The following is a 23,288-nucleotide window of genomic DNA, read 5'->3' as shown; positions in this document are numbered from 1 at the left end:
GGATCTGCGAGACTGATTAGCTGGAAGAAATGCTGAGTTCTGCTTTAGGCATCACTATTAGTGCTTGTGTATCACAGAAACTTGTGCACGGGGCTGCTCCCCATCTTCTGCAGTTCATAGAATCAAAGAATTGCAGAATATCCCAAGCTGGAAGGGACTCATAAGGATCAATGAGTCCAACTGATTTCTAGTTCTGGTTTCTAGCTCTGCTTCTTAGTCAAAAGCAGCACATCCTCCCTCTTGGCACAGTGTGGCCCACAACTGACCCTGGGATACTGTGGGAAGCCAACAAGCTGATAAATAGGGAGCAGGACTCAGCTCTGAATCGCAAAGCTTCAGCTCGTATTGAGCTAGAGAGGGAAAGCCTGCCAGCATGCACTCAGTGGAAGGCTATTTCTGCTTTGAAGAAGTTTGTGAAATATAAACCACACGTGACATTAGGCTTCTCCCCGTCCTTTGTGCTTATGGGGAATAAATGCTTTTCAGCTACAGCGAGTGCAGGGTTGAACCTCTCTATCTGAAAATGTTGGGTTTGCTATGGAAACCTGTCCCTGTTCCAACAGCTCTCCAGTCCTCATCCTGGGAGGAATCACAGATAATGCATCTGAAGGGCCTACAGTGACTCAGAGGAGGGCACTGATCCTCTCCTGCACCTCGCTGGGGCAAGTGTGGGGTAATAACCTGCTTTGCTGGCTGTGCTCTCCATTTGGGAGGGCAGGAATGGAGCTGGGGACTCAGTGCAGAGGCGGAAGCACAGCAGGAAGATCCCCATCCTGCTTATTTCTAAACTAATCCTTTTCTTCCTTGCTGTTCTTATCCTTTTACTTTTTCAGTCCTTCCAGATGGGAGCATATGGAGATATAAGCCTCAGTGTTTTAAAGAGGCAGCACACTTGCAAAACAAATACATAGACGGTTAAAACTTTTGTTTTCCTTTTCCACTCAGTGCCCTGGTGCTGTTTGGACTCTGCAGTGCCAAAAGCCCATCATTCCTCCCTTTGCAACTGGGTACAGGTCAATGAGGCCAAGAGCTCTTCCTTTGCCACCAGAGATGGGCTGTGTTGTCATCTGTCTCTTTGAAACTTATCCTAACAGCAGGAATATGTGATTGCCTTCCGTGGGCTCTAAGCTAAAGAACTGATGGCTAGCAAGGTTTGACAGAGGAAATTCTCCCAGTCTGCAGAACATGTTGACAAGGACTGTGTGTGGGAGGGCTCCTGTGCTGTTGGTGAGCTCCTGTCCGCCTGTCACTACAAGCACTGCAATCAGTTTGTCAGTGCAACAACCTTGGGAATAGATGGTGTTTGCATTGTGTTCTTCTGTGAAAGAAAAATGACTGAATTGGGGTTACGTGGCAAAATTTTGGTAGCGAGGAGTGCCATCTGCTAGCAGCTCACCACAAAAACAAATCAGAAACCAAACAAAACCCATTCAGGATGCCTGTTGTGTCTCAGGATAATGTGGCAAAGAGGTGATGACATGGGATGGTACTCACTGAACTACAAAACCAACTCGGTGTCAGCTTGTTTGAGTTTAGTTCTCCCCCACTCCCAGCTGCTGAGTTGCCAAGGTGTGGCTGGGACAGGGAGCCAGAGACTGCAGGTACTGGGCTCAGAGCTGAAATTAGGAGAACTGAGAAATGTAAATGCTTTGGCTGAAGGGAGATCTAGACAGAAATTAGCATGGTTTGTACTGAGCACCCAGTTTGGGAAGTGGGCAAACACATGACAGGCGATGGGAGGTGAAGCTGGGAGACCAGGGAGCAGCAGGGCTTTAAGATGCATCTCCTTTGGTGCTGCACATCCAAGAACCTCATATTATCACAAGTTCATAGAATTACTAAGGTTGGAAAAGACCACTAAGATCATCAAGTCCAACCCCAAACCACTCCCACCATACCCACTGTCTGTGTCCCTCAGACCCTTTTCTTGAACACCTTTAAGGATGACTCCACCACTTCCCTGGGCCAGCTATTCCAGTTCACTACCATTCTCTCCAAGCAGAAATTTCCCCTGATATCCAACCTGATATTTCAGTAGCTGGCAGTGCCATGGACCAGGAACCCTGTTGACTGGGAAGGGCTTCATTCACACTGATGCTGAGAACTGGGGCCCATGGCTGATACTTTCTTATCACCAGATGCATCTGGAAAAGAAGAATCACAACCCAAACCTCCATCTTCTTCTGCTGGCACCCATGCCCATTGCAACATCTCCCACTGACAACAACTGTGCTGGCATGCATCCTGATCTGTTTGATCCCCTGTACCTCTAACACGGCCATCAGTGATGCTCCCACATTGCTATGCTCTGAAGTTTACTCTGAATCTGCAGACAGCAGGATGGCCTTAAGTCCATAGAAGACAAGGCCACATGTCAAGCAGTGTGTGAAGCCCCCAGATCTGGCATTCCTTGCTTGAGCAGCTGCAATTCAGGGACTGACATTGTGGAGAAACACATCTTTGTGGTCTTTTCTTTCCTTCTAGTATTTGTTTTGGAGTATTTGCATTCTTTCAGTTTGTTCCTTCTTTCCTACTTCTTATTAGGCAATGGAGCTTTGCAGGGACCTCACTCAGAGGGTGGTGATGCACTGGAACAGGTTGCCCAAGGAGGCTGTGGATGCCCCATCCCTGCAGGCATTCAAGGCCAGGCTGGATGTGGCTCTGGGCAGCCTGGTCTGCTGGTTGGTGACCCTGCACATAGCAGGGGTTTGGAACTGGATGAGCACTGTGGTCCTTTTCAACCCAAGCCATTCTGTGATTCTATGATTTTGTGACCTGGTAGGGGATTCCTGGGTGACAGCAAAGAGCAGGATAGTCCTGTAGAGCACTTCTCTCTCATTCTCAGACATCTCTGCTATGGGCGTGATGCTCAGCATAGATGCTGAGGAAGGTACAAATGCACAATGAGATTGAATCAGCTGCTCTGATAAAAGTCAGGTAGGTCTTTAGGAAAAAATTCTTCTCAGAAAGAGCAGTGATGCAGTGGCACAGGCTGCCCGTGGGGTGGTGGGGTCACCGTCCCTGGAGGTGTTTGAGGAACATGGAGATGTGGCACTGAGGGATGTGGTTAGAGGGCATGGATGTGATGGGCTGATGGTTGGACTCCAGGATCTGAGTGGTCTTTTCAGCCTTAATGATTCTATGATTTCATAAAGAAGAGGAAACAGGGCTTTGTAAGGTTTATAACTGCCACTGATCATCTCCAGGACCATTTTGGGGATTTCTGGCCCTCACTCTCTCTAGGAACCTATTGTCAACCCCAGCACTGCTGCATCAGATGGGAGAGTCTCTGCTGCTCCGTGCTTGGCACCAGGTCTGTAAATCTCAGCTCCTCCTCCTGCCTGCCTGGCCTCCCCAGCAGTACTTAAATCAACCCTAAATGAGCTCTTTTAAGAAAATGTAGGCAATCAGCAGTGAATTATCGTGAGGCACAAGAGCTTTCTTAAAAGCGATGAGCACTTATTGGTCATCTGGACCGCAGAAGGCACAGTTCTTTAAATCAAAGCCCACAGGTCAGCTGGAGCTGTGCCTCCTTCTGTGCTTCCTTAAGCAAATTCTGCCCTGGTATCTTCTTCTCTCCCTCCTATCTGTTCCTTCAAAACCATCTTCTTCGACACGATTCCTGGTGTGTTCTCCTTCCTTTTATCAAACTTGCTTTTATTAGCTGTTTGGTGTTTGTTTGTTTGTTTTGTTTTTAAACAAAATTCTCAGAAAACAGATTGTTTGGGACCTTTTCATTCACCTCCTACTGTCTGAGGTTTTGGGAGATAGACAGATAGATGAATTAATGCTTTCATCTCCTTTGCTGGAACAAAAAGGAAAAAAAATAACATTCCGAAAAATGGCTGCGTTGAGCTCCTGAGTCCAGAATTGGAACTTAAAAAAATAAATTGCTACATATCTTATGATCAGTGACAAAATCCTGAAAGCAATCATGACCTGCAGAGCTCCCAGAGCTCTCCTTGCCTTAATGGCTTGGTTGAGTCTCAGGGGGACTCCTTGCCTTCCCTCTCCTTTCCTTCCCTGTACAAGTGAGGGGGACAGTGGGATCAGAGCAGGCTATGTGTAACGAGGAGGCAATACATTCATCATCATCCTGATCTGCTAATTTCTGTGTTGTGCCATAGCAGTGACAGCACTGTAATCTCACTCGGGAAAATCATCACCGTGGATCGCATTCTGTCAAGGAAACCACAAGGTAATGTTGTGACTTGCTTGTTTGATTTTCCTAGGTTTAAAAGCATGTCAGTGCTCCCCCTTATTCTGTATGCGATGTTAATGTCAAGGGAGTTGTGATGGAATGTCATTCCTCCCCAAAATATTTTTCCTGCGAGTGAAAGAGATGCTTTGGTTTAAGGTGAATAAAGTGGAGCAAAGGCTGGAGTTCAGCACAAGAGAAGAGGCTGAAACAGCAGTGGCAGCATGCAGTGATACAGGAGGAAAGGGAGAAAAGGATGGCAGGGTTCTCCTCCTCAGCCTTCAGATACCTCTCTCTCTGACATCTTTTCAATGAAGTGTTTATCAGTTGTTTCTCAGCATGAAGCCTGCCACATTTGGTGCCTGATTTTGAAGGTGTTTCTCCAGCCTTTGTCACCCTAACAGCACCAACTCCTTCACCTGCAACTGCTGTGTGACCCCACTGCATAATAACTGGGGTAGAGAAGCTGTCCCTGCTGCTCAGGGGATGCAGTGTCCAGGTGCTGCACTCTGAATGAATACAAAAAGTCTCAAGGCCAGTGAATCTCATAGCTTCCCTCAGTTTGGAGTGCATTCCCATGGGGCACTGAACTGTAGGGCTGCAGCAGCCAGGCTGCTGTTGGGTACTGCAGCTTCGTGCAGGATGCTCCTCTCCCTACAACTCTGACTGCATGTACAGATATGAACTAGCTTCACTGCATCTGTGGGGTTGGCTTGTGTGTGAACATGAGCAAGAAATAAGCTTCAAATAAGTCATGGAGGCTCCCAGGTGAAGAGTCTACCTACGCTGCTGCCGTCAGAGTGAGAGAGGGATTTAGGAGCCAAGACTGATGCAGAAGGCTCCTTGGTCCATGCTGCCTGGCTTTCACTGGCCACTCCCAAACGATGTATTAAATATGGAAGGGATGGAGTACTCTGCAGTTTCTCTCTCTAAACCTAGTGTAACCTCAGAGCAAGGACTCAAATAGGATTCCTTCCTCCTCTGTCCTCTTAGCTTCATGCCCAGCCCCACTCTGCAAGCTTTTGTTGTATATGTCATAGTAGACCCCTGCTCAGCATATTTCATCTTTCAGCCCTTCAGGGTGCTCACAGGTTCCTCTTGAGCCGACTTGAATGTGGTTCTGATCTTGAGAGTTCAGGTTCTTGAAGCTGCTCCCCTTCCTCTGGAGTCTCCCCAGGACCACTGAGTTGCCACTTTAGTGATGCACAAGTATAGCTTTAAGCTTGTGCATTTGCCAGAGAAGAGCAGTTAGATGTGTTCAAGTTACATAGGGCATAGATCTACGGGGAGACATGTGCCACGATGCTAATAAACCATCATCATCATTACAAATTGGTATCGTTGGCTTCTTTTGACAGAAACTGGTGATTTTTTAACCTGCATGCGGGATTTGATGTCTCTGCACAGAGGATATAGGTATATGCCTCGGGCCAGCCCTGAGCAATTACTGAAGAATATCTCCTCTCTCCTGGCTGATGTGTGGGACCACCACCTTGTTTTGGGATCTCACCAGTTTTCAGGCCATGGTCAGGCTAGACAGTTTGAAAAACATTGTGTGACATCATGATGAGGGCTTCAGTTGATAATTCATAAGAGGAATGTTCTTGACTGTTAAAAGATCGCATTTTATGACCAAGAGCTTTGCTTTCCACTTTTTAAAATAGTCTTTCTCTTTTCCTAGGATCTCTCTCACGCTATGTCCTCTAACTATTTGTGTTGAAATGGTCTAAAAATATTTTGTACTACTTACATACAAGATAACTTCAGTTCACTTCTTTATTTCTGGAATGGCAGTCATAGAATCACAGAATCACCCAGGTTGGAAAAGACCTCCAAGATCATCCAGTCTAACCATCCACCTACCACCAATATTTCTCCACTAAACCACATCCCTCAGTACAACATCTAAACGTTGTTTCTAGAACACCTCCAGGGTTGGTGACTCCACTGGGCAACCTGTTCCAGAGTCTGTCCACTCTTTCAAAGAATAAATTTTTCCTATTATCCAACCTTTTATCCATTAATTATCCTATTATCCTATTATCCATCCACTTTTGCTTGGAAAATGTCCTGTTTGGTCACCCTCTCTATCTCAGTCCTTCCAGAGTCCAATCTGGCATGCCAGTGCTGTAAGAATGGCTAGCATGGCACTTCTAGCATTGACTTAATTATTTTCAGTTAGCCTGGATTTCCAGGTGTAAATTGTTCCCGTAGTCTAACGCTGTTTTCTCTTTCTAATGTCAGAGTCTCTGGAAAGGCCATGTTCTAAAATGTCAGAATATTTGTTCTTTCTTTTGGGGATAACAGGTCAGCGGCTCCGTCAGGTGTTCAACTCAAACTATTTCACTTAAAGGTTGGTTCCTTCTCAGTGTCACGTTGGCATACTCATTAATTCGTATTTCATGCAAATATGGTTTGAAATGTTCGTGATGATCTTAGACAAAGCTACGATACCGCTCCCTTACTTTGCATATTATTTCAGACGGTCCACAGAGAAAAGGTGATTGATGGCAGTTTTACATCAGGGTCCAGCTGGCTGCTCATGAGAAGCGTGGGTGAGCGAGTGCAGAAGAGGCAGAGGTGATGATGTGCCTCTTTAGAGATGTGTCACTGGTGGGACCTGCTGTTCCATCAAAGCCAATTCAGGATGTGCTTTGAAGTATCACATGTTACCCATCTCTACCAACACAGAACGAAATCAAAAGACTTCTGGTCTATTCTTATTATTCTGTAGGTTTCTTCTCTTGGGTTGTACTACAAACTACCCAACTGATTCATAAGTTAAAATGCTGATTTTATGCATCTTGTATTTCATGTGTTTCCTTTGCTGAATTGTTTGTTCCTAGATGTGATCTGATCAAACATAGAAACACAGGAGGGGTGTGCAGATGCCATCTATTTATGTATATACTTGTTTATTTTTGCAAATAAGCGCCATATATCACCCGTCCATTAATTTCCATGGACGGCCTGCAAGGCACCAAAGCTTACAAATATCTTAATGGAGACCTTAACTGCAAATGTTTTTTTATTCTCTGCTTTTCTTTCTCATTTGGATATTCTCCCACATGTTTTTTTGGCAGTGTCTTCCAGCCATGGTTATTCCTTTTATTTTTATGACTATCAGAAATGGTTGATCTGTGCACGTGGGACTCCTGGGTTTCTGGAAGTTGTAGGTCTGATCCTCCTGACATTGCTAAAATTATTTTGTCAGCATTTGAGAAACTGTTTTAGTTGTGTGCATTCATTCCTGTGTCAAACCAGCATTTGTTTTATTTTGGAGTCTGTAATGTTGTCCTGCCTGTTACCAGTTGCTGTTTTAAATAATCAGACTTCCACATTTGACTTGAATTCTCCTTGTTTTTGGAAAATGTTCTCTTTAGAAATGATTTTAAGTACTCCTAGTCTCTCTCAAAGGGTTTTGTCTCTCATTTGCTTCTCCTCTGGAGAGAAATTTCCTGTGTTTCATGGGACGTGACTTGCACTGCTGTTATTTCAGAGAATTCTTGGACTGCATCTGGGTTTGCACTGACAAATTTCAGTGATGATCTGCCTTGTGCAGAGCAGGGCTGGGGGGACCTTTATTGCAATCTGTCATGGAATGAGATTACTTTTACTTTGAAAAGGTGATATTTTGGTGTCTTTTCTTTTTTTTTTTTTTTTTGTCTATTTTTTTTCTTTCCCAAACACTTCTTTGGTCTTTGGAAAATCTCTTTTTATGGAACACTGAGTATCCTTTCCTTCCGTTGCATAAGGACAACAAGAAGGAAACCCAAGAAAATTGACCTCTGTTGGCCTGAGTGATGGTTTTAAATCCAGATGCTCTATTCCAACTGGAGCCAGAAATTGTGCAGTGACTATTTTGTCTGCAAGTTTCTCGTTTTCTTTTGTCCAGTTCTTTGCAAACAAACCTACCGAGGGTTGAACTGCCATGTGCTTGGTTCACTGCCACGCTGCAGCTCTGCCTTCCTGTAGCTGCCAACCTGAGCACGCTGGGTAGCCTGCCATTGCACAGCTCATTTCTGACGTTCAAATTTGAAATAAAGAGGAGGAACGATATGATTCCTTCTGTGGTTTTTCCATGTTTTGATGTGCCTTGTTGACGAACCTTGCTCTAGCGCCTGGTAGACCTTCTTCCTTCTACCCAGTCAACTTACTGCACTGCTTCCTACTGTATTTTCCAGGATTCTGTAGCCCTAAGGACACACAATTGCCTGTGCACAGAACCGGTCCTCCAAGGTCATGTGTGAATAGGGATTCTCCTTTTCTTGCCACATCCATAACTTTCCTGGTGTTTTAGTTAAGCAAAAACATCAAACTCTAAGAACTGATGGAACTGGGATCAATAATAACAATTGTATTCTTTCTGATAGTCTCTAGGAGCCCCAGGCAGGAACTAACATTAGAGCACAAATTCAGTCCCAAGAAAACCACTTTCCCTTCTCTCATTATCAGCCACCGTCTTGCAACTCCCAGTTCTTCAGATATGCCTCTTTTATCTGCAGCCTTTCCCCCTTCACACAGATTACTTGGAAGGTAGATCATTTTCCCCAGAATTAGCTGCATCTTTCTATCTCCTATCAATATGCTGTTTCTTCTATGAATCCCCTATCATTTGTCTATCCCACTAATACTGAAAGCCTCTCCAGCTCAGCAGGGGCAAATTTAATTAACCTGCTATCTTCTCCCTCCCTCATCTTGATCATTCATGAAAGTACCTAATGAGTCTAATGGTTGTCCCAATGGCCTCGCACAGCACACATCCCCCTCTCAATACATCAAGGAGTTAACATGAAGCTTCAGTAAGGATCATGCAGAGAGTAGTAATCATTTCTCCAATCCAGTATTAACTCCTATTTCATGCACCACATCAGTAGTGAGTCAGCTGATGCCATTTTACATCATTCCTCTGCTTGCTTTGTCCAGTCAATGGGAGATGGAGGTACGGGTGCCTGCCTCGAGTTAAGCACTGTGGGGATGTGACAACCAGCTCCCTCAGCATACAGGGTTTATGGATCAAACAGACATCCATCAATGGCAACCCCCCAAAGCCTCTCCATGCTCCTTTGGCCAGCCAGTGCTGATGTCTGTTAACCCCTCACACTGGTAGGAGTGTATGTGCTTGGCAGGCAAGGGAGACGAGTTTTGAGAACTACTTTGGCAATGACATATTTTAGGGCTGACAGCCCTTGGGGACGTTTCCATTGCACCAGCTGCCCTTGTTTCAGTGACCATCCATCACTGCTGTTTCACACACCTTGCTGTTCTCCAGCCAGCCAGAGAAGAGGGGATGCCGTGCTATGCAAACAGGCCAGGATCCCAGGGGGTACAGTGAAGAGGACACTGCACATGTCTGATTTCATTTCCTGCAGCAATTTTAAACAAACCAAGTCATCAGACTCTCCCCAACCCCCAACCCCATCACAGGAAAGCCCAGAGGGACCTTCCAAATCTAGGATTAGCCTGTTCCCTGATAATAGCCTCTGGGCACCAGCAGCTAACATGAGGACTAAGAGCCATGCGTCACCTTCAGCAGGATTTAAACACGTAAGAGGAGAGAAGAAAGAAATAGCTGCTGGATTTTAACATTATCAAATGTCAAGCCACACATTTGGGAATGGAAAAAAACTTAAGGTGACCTCCAGACTGCTGGGAAAGGAACTGGAGTATTTTGATAATGAAGTGGATTTGGGGATTTAGAACATGTTATCTTGAGGATGGAGGACACATGGTGGCTTCACTGAAGTATGCCAGCAGGACCACAGGCACCATCCATCCTGGGAAGAACTGGCGTCCTGAAGATCCTTTATCAATGTAGGAGCCCAGTGAAGCCACCAGTAGAACCCATTTTGGTCTGTTTTCTCAGCTGAAAGTGGAGGTAAGAGGGATGTCACCCCAGATAACATCTCACTAGAAAAATACCATCAGATGCTGAGTGTGATGAGGGAGAAATGGCAGCACTTACATTGCAGGTGGAAGGAAGTTTCGCAGAGGATGTATGTAGCACTGAAAGAGCCCCTCTGACTCTTTTTAATTGAGCAGAGATTGTCCCAGTTTGCTTAATTCTACCCCTCTGATACAAACCCTAAGAGAAGGGCAGAGTGTGCCCTAATTCCCCGTATAAGCCTGCATGGGATTTGCTGAGCTGAGCATCTTTCTTAGAGTTTTGCTTTTGGGAGGTGGTGGCACTGGAAAAGGTTTACATGCTGAGGCTGTTGTAAAGAGAGCTTGTTTTGAAGCATGTTGTCTGGACAGTGCCTGGTGGAACCAGCAGGGATTGCTCCTCTTGTCCTTGTTGCTGTCAGAAGCTGCACAAATTATTTCCCCAAAGGAAGGAGAGTTTGCTTCCAGTTTGGCAGGGATAGAGAGCTGGGGGAATGAGGAGGCATGTTTTCCTGTCTTCAGATCTGCTAATCTCAAGCTCTGCTATTGTCACCACAACTGTATGCATGATTGTGAGAGCATAAAAGTGGTGTCTGAGAACTTAATAGTTTCTTTTGTTTAATTATGAGCCCAAGAAAGGCTCAGAAGAGGTTTTTCCAAGTTGTGAGATATGAGATATTCTGCTTGTGAATGTATGCATTCCCTATCAGGTGCCATTTTGCTGCCTGATATCACTGCTCTGACAATAGGCATAACCTGCAGGATTGAGTTTCCCAGTTATTTTGATTCTCTTTTCCCCTAAAACAGCAGTTGCTTCTTGGTTTCCCTCCCAGTGCTGAGGAATGTGAATTAAACAAATAAAGATGGCAAATGAAATGGAAAAAAAAAAAAAAAAAAAAAGTTCTCTTAATATAATGAAATATTAATAGCCACTTAATATTTGGAGAAATTAGTCCTGCTGTGCTAAAACTGCTCTGCATGGAACGATTGAACTGCAGGGTGTAAAGTCTGTGTCCCCATGGAGATGTGCATGCCCTGGCTGTAGGTTGGAGATTGTCTTCAATAAGCTTCAGGGTTTGGATCTTTTAATTAAGTAATTCACTTCAGGGTTTCAGGGGCTGAAGCAAAATGTGTTTCTACCATCTCCTTCTCAGACAAGAATAGCCATGGGAAACCAATGCCTTATGTGCCCAAAGTGGGAGGCAAAGGCCATTGACTTGGCAGAAGTCAGTGCTAAGGAAATGCTTTGTTTTCTCTGAAATGATGCTCAATGTTTAAGCAGTTTGCCTATGGGGGCTCAGGAGTAGCACCTGTGGAAGGGTCTGTCCCACTGAGGTGAGCCTCCATCCACCAGGAGTGGTTTATGGAAAGTAAGAATAATCCAGCTGTGGGCTGACATGCAAGCCTCCCCCTGAGGGCTGAGTGTGAGAATGCTGTCAAAATTAGCAGATGAGGTCCTATTTCCAATTCCTTAGGAATATCATAAAACTAAAGAAGTCCCAGGGAACAAAGGCATAGAAAGACCATCAATTCCAACCAACCTATTTCACAGAAAATACTCTTAAACTTCACAGAGTTATTTTAATTTTTCTTATTTTTCTCCCCCCAAACCCAGGGGGATTGTTTTTAAACATATTGCTGTTGCTATTATCTATTAATTATATTGCAACAATGCCAACAAGCCCCAGGCATGGACTGATGTCCTGGTGTACTGCATGCAGCCAAGAAAAACAGTCTCTGTTCAAGTATCTGGATTTTCAATATACATTTTGCCTTAATGTCAGGCACTTGCTTTACTTGCTCAAAAATACGCTATTGAATCGATGGGCAGTTATTAAATGGATTAAGAAACAGGCAGCTAAAAGCTCTCAAAATGCAATTGTTCTAGGAGAATCATTGACAAACAGGCTGCTTGCACGGTAGCTTTGTAGGCTTCAGCTTTCACCCCCCCGTGTATTTCACTATTTTCATGAATGATCTAGAAAACAGATATAAATTAGTTGCCTGTAAAGTTTGCAGCTGACTCAAATTTCGCCGTGATAAATAATGATGAAGGCAAGCCTCTAATGCAGAGCGATTGCAGTTGCTTGGTAGACCGGCAACGGTGGAACACCATGAATTTTAATAGGGTGAAATGCTTGGTCATCCATCTCTGAGCACAAAATGTAGGGCACTCCGTCAGGATGGGAGACTGCCTGCTTCAGGGCAGCGGCCCTACAATTGATTTAAGGGCCATATTGGAAAAACAGGTGATTATGAACATTTAGTGTCCTGTAGTGGCAAAATGGATGAACGTGATCTCTGGGTGAAGAGGGGATGCTGAAGGCAGGATAGAAAGTTTTATCCACCTTGATTAACAAGCTAGAATGTGCTGTCATCTACTGCAGCTAGAATGGAAGGTAATGGTTGAACTGAGAGCTTTCGGCATGGAAATCTGGTACAAATCCCTAATGTTCTATTATAGGATCTTTGAACTCGGGGTGGATGGGTGCTGTGGGAAATGTGGGCAGCTCAGCTAGGGGCTGGTGGCAGGAGCTGCTGCCTCCCGTGAGGCTCAAGGCTGTGGGCTGGGATCCTTCCCTGATTTCCCTGCAAACAGGAAGGTGTATCATTAGCATCCCATTGTACTCCTGTTTAGCTCAGCTTCACAGAGCCTGCACATCTCAGGGAAGTACGTTTATAGAGTTGTGGGTGTTGCGTTTCTTATCTGGCGAGAGTGGATGAGAGAGCTGCAGAAAAGCAGGCAAGCATGTCTAATGCTGAAACTGCAAAGGAGACAAAGCCAACACCTGATAAAGACGGCGGCGGTTGAATTTGCACGCTTATTAAAAATCAATCCTAGCTTTTATTTTGGAGTGAAAAAATGAGCCATGTGAATATGATGCATGCCTGGAAACAGCAGGGAGGGATGCAAAGAGACACAAGGGAAAGGAGGCAGGCAACAGCTAGCCTGGCCTGGTGTCCCTATGTGTGGATGGAGGGCCAGGTGACCAAGGGACACCGAGAAATGGCCTCTGTTTCCATTATGGAGTTTCCTCTAAGGCAGACCTTCTATGTGATTGCATGGCTCTGGTGCTCTACCATCCAAAGGGGTGGCTTAGTAATGAATTGGCACAGGCTGCCCAGGGAGGTGGTGGAGTCACCATCCCTGGAAGTGTTCAAGAAAAGGGCAGATGTTGCACTGAATGACATGGTCTGGAGCGATTGCAGGCATGGGTTGGTGGTTGGGTTGGATGATCTTAGTGGTCTTACCAACCCTAATGATACTGTGATTGCTGGGGCGGAGCGCTCTGGTCCTCCAGGCTCAGAGAGGAACGCATCGAGTTGTGAGCTGGGTAGAGAAATAGGATCCTCACCACCCACAAACCTCCACTCTCTTGTTTTCATTTCTAGCTGCTCTTTGAAAAAGTTATGGTGTTGAAAGCTGAAATTAAAATGCCCTTCTTCTCTCCATCCCACATTTGCTCCTGAGCTGCAAAGGTTGTCTGCCTCCACGCTGACAACAAAACTGAGATCATGGGCTATTTTCAGATTATATGGAACAACATTTCCTCCCTGTCTTTCCTAGACTTCCTCCTCTCGTTCCACATTATCTGCAGATGCTAGGTCTTCAGCAAAAGCTGACATAAGTGTTACTTTGGAAGAAAACCAAGAAAAATACTGCCTAGTGCAATGGGGCACTTCCAGTGCTGAAGGTGTGGGGGTGGGATGCGCAGCTGCCAGGTGGGGTGCAGTCCCAGATGGCTGGGGGAGAGCAGGTGTAAATGCCATCTGGAGCTTTACCTCCTCTGTTCTGAGTCACCCTCACAGCGCTGCGTTTGGATGTGGAGGAAATTCTGCTTCGGAGTGACAATATTTTGAAGCATTTCAGATATGCTTTGGGCTCCATGGGAGATTTAAGCCATCTCAGGAACCGGAGGGTTTTTTGTTTTTTGTTTTTTTTTAAAAACACCTGTTTGTTCCTGATTTTTGACAAATATGACATAGATAATACCAAATCCTGTAGGTCGTGATTCACAATGCATGTTTTCTCACTTCACTCCTCACAGTGTAAGGACTGCATGATGGTGATGCTGTAGATGATCCTGTCCATGCAGTGTGCTGGATTTGTCCCTTCCATCAATTTCCCTTTTCCCCTTTCTTTTTTCCCCTTTTCCTTTTCCCTTTCCTCTTTCCCTTTCTTATTTTCCTTTTTCCTTACCTTTCTTCCTTTCCCTCTTTTTTTTTCCTTAGCCTCCTTTCCCTTTCTCTTTCCCCTTCCTCCTTTCCCCTTCTCATTCCCATCACCTTCCCTCTTCCCCTTCCTGTTTATTTTTCCCATAGGCATCCTGTCTGCTCCAAATGCTCTTCACAGCCCGTGTCATCTAAGAGATAAACCCCATATTAAAAATATGAGGGAAGTTACCTCTTCTTGCATAAACCATTTTAAGGAGTGGGACGATGTCTGTGCTTAAAACCAACATGCATTTTAAGGTTTGGGCAGAACTGTGAGCTATGATAATATTTCTGCTTGAGGGAAAGTGGGTATTTGGGTACAGGATTTGTTGCAGCAAGAGGTTTCATGGTAAAATACACAGCCACAGAGTAGATGGCAGGTGCAATTCAGCATTTATAAATACAAAGTAATGTACGCTGGCAAACAGCCTAAACAAACCCAGTGATGGGCTCTGAATGAGCTATTGCCACTCAGCAAAGTAATGTTGGGGATTTTGTGGAGGGCTTTTTGAAAACCTCAGCCTGATGCTGAACGATGTCCTAAATGGCCATCAGGGTTCACGAGCTGCAAGGGACAGAGTGGGACATCTAAACCTCTATAGAAGTCTATGGTGAGAGAAATCTCACCCTTAGCCCTCCTTCCACATATGGTGGTGAGGAGGACCCAGAAAAGATGCAGAGGAATGGAGCAAAAATGTCTGGAGTGGCATTTATAGGATCAAAGGGAATAGAAGCCTGGTTCAGGCAGACCCTGGGCCACTGTTTCCATGAAAATAGGGTTTCCCACATCATTTTGTATTGCTGTTCCTTCTGCTTCAGCTCCTGACCACTGCCTCAGAGCAGCCCAAATGAGGTACAGCTCTTCTCATGTTCCTGTGTTATAACGAACTGTGCTTTTCTCTTTCTTATTTCCTGGCCTCGCAGGGAATTACTAGGATACAATAATTGGTACAAGTGTTATTGTTCTATGGGGACCTCATGACTCCTGCATTTAAATCCCCTGATATGTTCCCCTATAAAGGATTCTCGTGACCTTTTCTTTGTGAATCTTTCACACCTCCATGGCTTGCAGCACATCTTTGAAATTCAGCAGGAGGAAAACCCTCTGGCTAGAGGGGAAGCTTCATGAAATTCGTATTCAGATTGGCTGAAGTATAACCCGTTAAATATCACCTTTTCCTTCCTCTCCCTGATGTTGCTGAGAGAAACACTGGCAAATCATCAAAAAAATGAAGAACCCTGCCCAAACGTTGTCAGTGCTGCTGCCAAAGTGCAGGGAGCACTGGAGAGCCCCTGGAAAGGGATGTGGAGCACTGGAGGCAGCCAGGAGCAGCTTTGGCAACTGCCCTGTGAGCACACGGAGCTGCCCCAATAGAAGTTTGAGTTGCACACAGCTCACGTACCAAATCTTGCAGTTCAACCCTAAGCAGTGTTGAAGAATCAGCATTCAGACCCCCCTGGAGATCGGTGAGGAAGGAGTCGAAGAATTGCACATGATCTATCTTGCTTTAAGTTCAAAAATCACATTAAGGGAGCATGATTTAGGTGGAAAAGATGAACACTTGGAAGTCAGGAAATGACACATCTATTGCCTGGATGCATTATGGAATTGACCTTTCATTTCTGACCGCATATGGCATTCTTTCTGTTGAAATCATTCAGGTTAGAGACTGGATATATTAAAGAGGAGAACTGAAGTTGCACTGATAAAGGGAATGAAGAGCAGAGCAGTCCCAAAAGTTCATGGATATCCATGCAGTCCCAGAGCGTGTGGGAGCAGAGACTGTAGTAGTTAGGGATGGAATGCTGGTGCCTGTACATTGCTCCCATGTGCCATTGATGACACACAACAGCTGCTGAGCGCTGGTCTCCCAGAGGAGCACTCACATTGGCACCTTGTACCCTCAAGAGCATCTACGAGGGAATTAGCCACCTATTTTTAGACAGCTGTGATTCAGCACCGGGAAAAGATTGATGTCTTTGCTGTGAGCTGGGGATGCTGAACTCCAGCAACAGCCCGTGGAAATTGAGCACACCTGCTCAGCTGAGCCTGCGGAGGAGTAGAGCCCTTTGCGACAGACATGGAGCTCAAGTGACCCCGTGGAGGGTTTGCTTCTACAGGGCCTGACAGCCCGACATCCCCATGGATCTGCAGATGTGCATCAGCCCCAAAATCTCCTGCTGTCTGCCAGGATTCTGCCTGAGGGTGTGCGCCAGATGGGAGCTGCTCAGCCAGCACTGCTCCAAGCCTTTGCTTTAGCAAAGCTTTAACTCAGCCGGGTGCTTAAATGCTGACTCCCATCTCCCCTTTTCTCACCCTAAAGCTGCACCATCACAACGGTTACGAACCTCTGCAGCAGAGGGACGAGGCAGCAGAAGAGGGGGAAGCTGCAGCCTGGGGTGATGCTCATCCAAACCAATTTTCCGTCCTCGTTCAATTCTTAATTCACTTCCAGCTAGAGATGCGTATAAGTGCTGCCCTCCTCTTTTTGGTGCGCCTGTTCTGCTAAAGTTCAACAAGTCCACAGGACAAAGCAGAAGACACTGAAGCTGCTTTGCAGAGTATCTGTCAGAGTTGTGCTGAATTTCAAACAATAGCAGCTCAGAATAGGGAATTTAGCAGCTATGGTGTTTCTGTGCTATAAACAAAGGAAAAATGCTGTGTGCATCAGCAAAAGGCTTTGTATTGTAAAGCACTCCCTTTATGCCCAACCAGGAGAGAATTCAAATGATTATTGACCCTCCGCTGTAGGAAAGCCGCATTATAATATCTCCAAATCAATAGAGACAAGAGCAGAGCGGCAGAGAAAGGCCACGGCTCTGCAAACTGCAGAAAATTGCATTTTGCTTTGGCCTCTTAAAAAGTTTGCAAAGCATCTATTAGAGGCCCCCAGAGCCTTTTCTTTCTAATTGCCGTGTTTGACAATGCAGTCGCACAGGGGACTGGCGGAAAGACAGATAATGGACCCACTTTAATTGCTTCCCAGTTCCATGAGTCATAACACTTCTGAGATGGCAAAGGGGAAACGTGGCAGTTTGACTGAAGGAGGATCCTGGCTTTTAAGAAAGCTCTGGAGGAACAAATGCTAAACTCAAAGCCAAACTCTTGGAGAGACCGAAGGTTCCAGGTGCTGGATTTTCTTTCATCTTCTGCTTTTGACTGGGACTTCAATTAATGTTCTGTAGGGGTAGGTAGGAATGGCTGTTCATCTATGGGGCGAGGGAAAGGGTTGAGGGCAAGGCAGGATGGGTTAGGGTTATGGTTAGGGTTAGGTTAGGAGGTCCTTGGTTTGTGCAACCCGTAGCAGAGGGAGTGGAAGGTCAACACTGAGCTCTGCCCTCTGGTGACGTTGACAGGGCCCAAGAGAATAGCATGGAGATGTGTCAGGTGGGGTTAAGGAAAGGTCCCCAGGGCTGTGGGCATGGCTCTGAGCTGCTGGAGCTCAGGGAGCATTGGGACACCATTCTCAGCCATAGGGATTGGGTTTGGGTTATGCTGTATGGGACTAGGGGTGGAACTCCGTGATCCCTGTGGGTTTCTTAGAATTTGGGATATTCTGTGGTTCCCTGCCATTGGGCCCCAGAACAGGGATATGTTTCCAGCAAATAGAATTGGGCTCCAGCACTGTTACATCTGGCCTATTTTGGTCTTATTCTGTGGTTGCTTTAACACGCACCAATGTCAAATGTTAGGAACTTTCCTGTGCCACGACCCTGTGCTCATCCCTAAAGTTGTCACTTGGCTCCTGAGCCAGGTAATGTTTGTCTGGGGTTACACAGGTGAAACTATCGTGGGGCAAGGGCTGGGTGCCTCATAGCACTTGGTGGATTCTACAGCTGGGATACAGAGAGCACAAGCTGGTCCAACTCTGAACAGCAGTGGTAGAGAAGCTCCTCAGAGGAGCAAGGGCAGGTCAGGACACAATCTTTTCCACAGGACTGGGAAGAAGGGGGATGCAGCATCAGTGTGACTTCCCAAGGCTGTCTTGTGGTCCTATGCTTTCTCCAAGCACTGCACTGGCTGGATGCTGGTGCTGCTGGGTGCTGAACTCAGCCAGGACTGAGCTGCGCAGTGGGAGGAAGACTGGAGAAAAGCTATGGGGGATGATTGACAGCAACGGTCTCTGATGGAAAAAGCAAATCCGAGCAGCTCATGAACACCAGGTCCCTAATTAAAGCGCACAGGGTAGCCCTGCCTGTAATTAATTTCCCTATGCTGCTCCACTGGCGGCCGACTATCGGTGCCACTGACTCAGCTCCTAGCAGCTGCAGCAGCAGCAATGGGAGAGGAAAGGAGTGGAGCAGGATTTGCTCCTACCTTCTGCTCCTATGTGCTGGGAGAAGCTGTAGCATGTCTTGAATGACTGGAGGAAGAGAAGAGCCCAGTTGTCCAGAGGGGTTAGCACAGGGCAGGGTGGTATTCATATGCATGGCTTGTTTTCTGCTGGCTGCTTCATGTTCTCTCTTTCTCTCTCCATGTATACATATATTTATTATGGGCTTCCCTCTTCTGTCTGAGGCTGGAACACAAGTGTTGTCATTGTGATTCCTCTCCCACAGGACCTGTGCTTTGCATTCATTCTACTGTGAACGTGGCACACATCTATAAGGTGGGGGGGATGCATTTGGGTTGTGGTTGGATATTCCCTGAGTAGGCTGCAGCTCCGGTGCTATTACTGGATGGGAATTGCTGGAGTCTCTGCAGCAGTGTGGTGTGGCTGCCATTCTACCTGTCACCCCAGTCCTGGATCATGGAAGAGGTTCCAGAAATGCTTATTTCTCTGCTACAACATTTCATTATCAGCTGGAGAGGAATTGGGTTGGTCGGAGGGATGCTGGCATTGTTTTAATTTCCCAGGAGGCTCCTCTTGGTGTGACATGTCTACAGCAGGGGATTTCAGTTGTCTCGTGTTACTTTGCTCCCTACAATGGGACGTGATATGTCAAAACATGACAAGCCAGCCAGAATGTGTCATAATACTGCACTCAACACACTGCCTTCCAGGGATGCTCAGCAGCTAATAATATCAGGCTCAAATTATCTCTGCATGCTGAGCTGTTATTTTCCTCCCATGTTAAGTGTGATGTATAGGAGTCTCCTGTCTATATTGGACTGTTGAATAAGCACAGATTGATTAGCTGCACGTGGTGAATTATTTTGACTAGATGGAAACTCGGGCTTAGGATTCCAGGCTTTCATGCCAAAAGAAGCGTCCACCATCCTGCCTTCTTTGATAGCTCTTTTTTCTCTTTTTCCTGACTTTGTGAACTCTGGTATTCTACCTTTAAGTGTAATGAGGCATCAAAATGTCTGAACAACATGTGCAGCCTTCCAAGGAAGAGAGAGCCTCCCACAGCTGTGGTGTGTGCATAGGCTGGGACTCCCCAGCGAGGGGGAGGAGAGCATCCCTTTGCCAAAGGTGCTGTGATGAGCTAGGAAGGAGGCACACGTGTCCCTGCTTGCACGTGTTATTGCACAAGTGGAGCTTCCCACTGCTATGGTTGCTGCCCATTGGTTTTAGCTTCAGCATGTGGTTAAAAGCAATCTCATTACTTGCTTTTAATTGTAATGGTAAAGTATTGCTGAAACTGTCCCTGTTCACAGTGACTCTTTCTCAGGTCCCCTTTCAGAAGCTGATGTTAGCTGCATGGCTTCTGCCCATCTCTGCCCATCTTCCACGGTGCCCCTCCCAAGCACAATGAATCAAAAGTCAAAATACTTCATTGTGATTCGAGGGCCCATTCAGCCCAGCTCCTGAGAAGGCAGGGGGTCATCACCATGGAAAAATGTTCCTCTCAAGGGCTCTCCAACCCAAGTGGGATGCCTGCATTCTTGGGATGAGGAAACCTACTTCTGCCTTGCAAGCTCTGAGGAATCCCTGAATCAAGCCTCGCATAGGATTTCCTCCAGGAAGGGCACTGCCCTCTGGAAAACATGCTCTTTTCACCTCTTCATCAGTGTCAGAGTTTCAGGGGGGAGGTAGGAGAGAGGAAGGGAAACATGAGTGTGTGGTGCAAAGGTCTGACTGGTGTTGAAGGAGAAGGAAAGGGCACTCTTGGCTCTGAGGCTTCTACAGGCAGTTCTGACCTGTAAGTTATTCTGAGAATCCCCTGCAGTTATGTCTTGCAGGAAGACTGGATCAATCAGAAATTGTTCATGGAAAGTCACAAAATCTTACATTTTGAGTGCGGGAAACCAAGGAGATAGCAGCAGTGGATGGGACACAGAGTGGCATAGTATAACCCAGGCAGGTATCTTCCCACAGGCTGAATTGTCCTAAATGCTCCTGTGACAGATAAATAGCCCCAAGGAGACAGCTGCAGGTAAGCACCCTGAACCAACTTTACATTAGCTGTGTTTCCAGGACTGACGGTGCAAATACGTACTGAAGATGGCTTATTTCTCTGACCAAAGTCAGATGCCTCCCGGATGTGAATGGCTGAGGAGGTGCTCAGGGATTTCTCACTATGAGTGTGTATTGTTTTTAACTGTTGCGTTGAGCGGCAGAAGATTTTTAATTCTTTGTTTTAATTGTTTGGCTCCCCTGGCACGTGTTGTTTGTGGTTAATGGCAACATGCTGAGAAGGGTGATTTTCAGGCTTATCAGTTAGTTACAAAGAAAAGTGCTCTCCTGTGATCCCGGCTAATTTTCATACTATTTCTGTTGTCCTTTAGGAAGCAAACTGCTGATTTTGGTGCTTTGCTTGAACATCCAGTCAGAAGTGGAGTCTTGCCCTGGAGCGTGTGTGTGCTACAGTGAACCGAAGATTACAATAAGTTGTCAGCAGCAAGGACTGACAGCAATCCCCACGGAGATACCCATCCAGAGCCAGCGCATCTTCTTGCACAACAACAAGATAACCCTCGTGAGGTCCACCAGCTTCACGTCTTGTCGCAACATGACAATTCTTTGGATCCACTCCAACAACATCAGCCTCATTGAGCCTGGAGCCTTCTACGGACTCAACAAACTGGAGGAGTTGGATCTCAGTGACAACACGAACCTGAAATCTATCAATCCTGTCACTTTCCGTGGTCTTGTTCACCTCCACACCTTACATCTGGATCGCTGTGGGCTCATGGAGCTCTCCACGGGGCTTTTTCGAGGGTTGTTTTCCTTGCAATATCTCTACCTTCAGGATAATAACCTGCAGAACCTGCTGGATGACACCTTCATAGATCTGGCGAACCTCACCTACCTGTTTTTGCACGGTAACAAAATCAAGAGCTTATCAGAGAACGTCTTTCGTGGGTTAATCAACCTCGACCGGTTGCTTCTACACCAGAACAGAGTCAGCCTGGTCCACCGCCGGTCTTTTCACGACCTTGGGAAAGTGATGACCTTGTATCTGTTTAACAACAACCTGACCGTGCTCACAGGGGAAACCATGGCACCCCTGGTGTCCCTCCAGTATCTGCGCTTAAATGGCAACCAATGGATCTGTGACTGCCAGGCTCGGTCTCTCTGGAATTGGTTTAAGCAGTTTAAAGGGTCGTCTTCAGAGCTGGAGTGCCACCTTCCCCCACACTTGGCAGGGAGAGACCTCAAAAGGCTGCAGAGCTCTGACTTGGAAGGATGCATCGACTCTTTCAATCAGATTCGAACGAGCGTTTTTAGCACTAAGACCAGATCTGGTAAACTGGCCACCGGGAGTCCCCCTCTCAGCTCCCATGATGGCTCCATGAAGTGTTGCCAACCAGAAATGGATAAATCTTTTATATACGAAGCTAAAGGCAAGGCAGGTCCTTCTTCCCACAGCAGCCGGCCGTCCTCCAACAACCCTCTCAAGGATAAGGAGAACATGTCCAAAACCAAGTACGTTGAGACGGACCCTTCCAAAAATGGCAGCAACAAGCAGATAAACGATTCCCCTTTTGGGACCTTCCCCAGCATTGTAGACCCTCCATTGACCAAGTTGAGACCAGAGTTTCTAGAGCCTATTGAACCTTCCACAGTCCCAACCAAAAAGAGGCAGGGCTGCTCTAAAAAGAACAAATCAAAGGCCCAGTGCCGCCTCACCCAGCAAGGAAACAGCTCCACGTTACAGCTCAGCCTAAGCCTTTTGATCCCCCCTTTGGTGTGGAGCTTACTGTTACTCTGCTAAAATTAACTCTTTTTCCTGGGTTGATGACACTTTAATACTAGACTTTTGCTGACCTCCATAAATGTTGCAAACAAAAGCAAACTACCGTCCACCCCGAGAAAGCTTTGTTACACAAAAGTTAACTGGATGCCTTTATATAAAAACAAAAACACACACACAAAACAAAACAAAAAAAAACAAAACCACAAAACAAAAGCAAACAAAAAAAAGACAAACAAAAAGATGTACATAATTTATTTGTCCTGATACCTGTGAATTATACCTTTGGTCTTCGGAACTGCACTTGCTCACAAAGCAGGTTTTGCTACAGCAGATGAGAAAGAAAAATGGTTTATTTACAGGAAAAAAAAAAAAAAAAAGTGTAAGAAATGGTCTGAAAAGAATGTCTGAAATCTGTTTGTAACTTGACATCACACTGAACAGTATTGCAGGTTCCCATTTGCAGAGGTAATGAATTTGATGCTGTTTTAATCCTATGTTTATGAATATTGCAGTTTTTTCCGTATCCATTCCATCACACCACGTTTACGGGCAGCATTTGTTAAAGAATGCTACCTTTTCCTTCACAAGATTGCAGTATATATAGATATGCATTTTATTTTACTTGTGTACAAGTATAAAAAAAAAAATATAAAATAAAGATTTCTTTTTCCTAAGTGGTTGTCATCTGCAAGGGACAAAGCACAGCTAAAAAGCTGAAAAATTAAAAGGGTGTTGAGTAATACCCGATCTGAAGGCTAGCTCAGCATTTAACATGACAGTAATAAATAAGACATACTCGGCACAGTTATGCAAGCTTTAATTGGTGCCAACAAGGGGTTTGTTTACACAAAGCACTCTCTCCTGATGCTCCTGCTTCCCTTCGAGCTGTCCCATATGCTCCCCC

At 45.8% G+C, this 23,288-nt stretch overlaps 1 protein-coding gene across 1 annotated transcript in view; it reads left to right on the top strand.

Annotated features, from left to right (window-relative positions):
• The window catches only part of RTN4R (reticulon 4 receptor), a 65,612-nt gene extending 42,619 nt beyond the window's left edge, over positions 1-22,993 (top strand). Inside the window, exon 2 of the mRNA XM_090152728.1 lies at positions 20,973-22,993. Coding sequence (XP_090008854.1) covers positions 20,973-22,402 — 1,430 coding nt within the window. The 3' untranslated portion in view covers positions 22,403-22,993. The remainder of the gene's footprint in view (positions 1-20,972) is intronic.
• Positions 22,994-23,288: the final 295 nt, after the last annotated feature.

The sequence above is a fragment of the Phasianus colchicus genome, chromosome 18 (genome assembly GCF_987193195.1).
Source record: "Phasianus colchicus chromosome 18, bPhaCol1.hap1.1, whole genome shotgun sequence".
Taxonomy (NCBI): domain Eukaryota; kingdom Metazoa; phylum Chordata; class Aves; order Galliformes; family Phasianidae; genus Phasianus; species Phasianus colchicus.
Note: the sequence above shows the minus strand (reverse complement) of the source record. Positions and strands in the feature narration are given on the sequence as shown.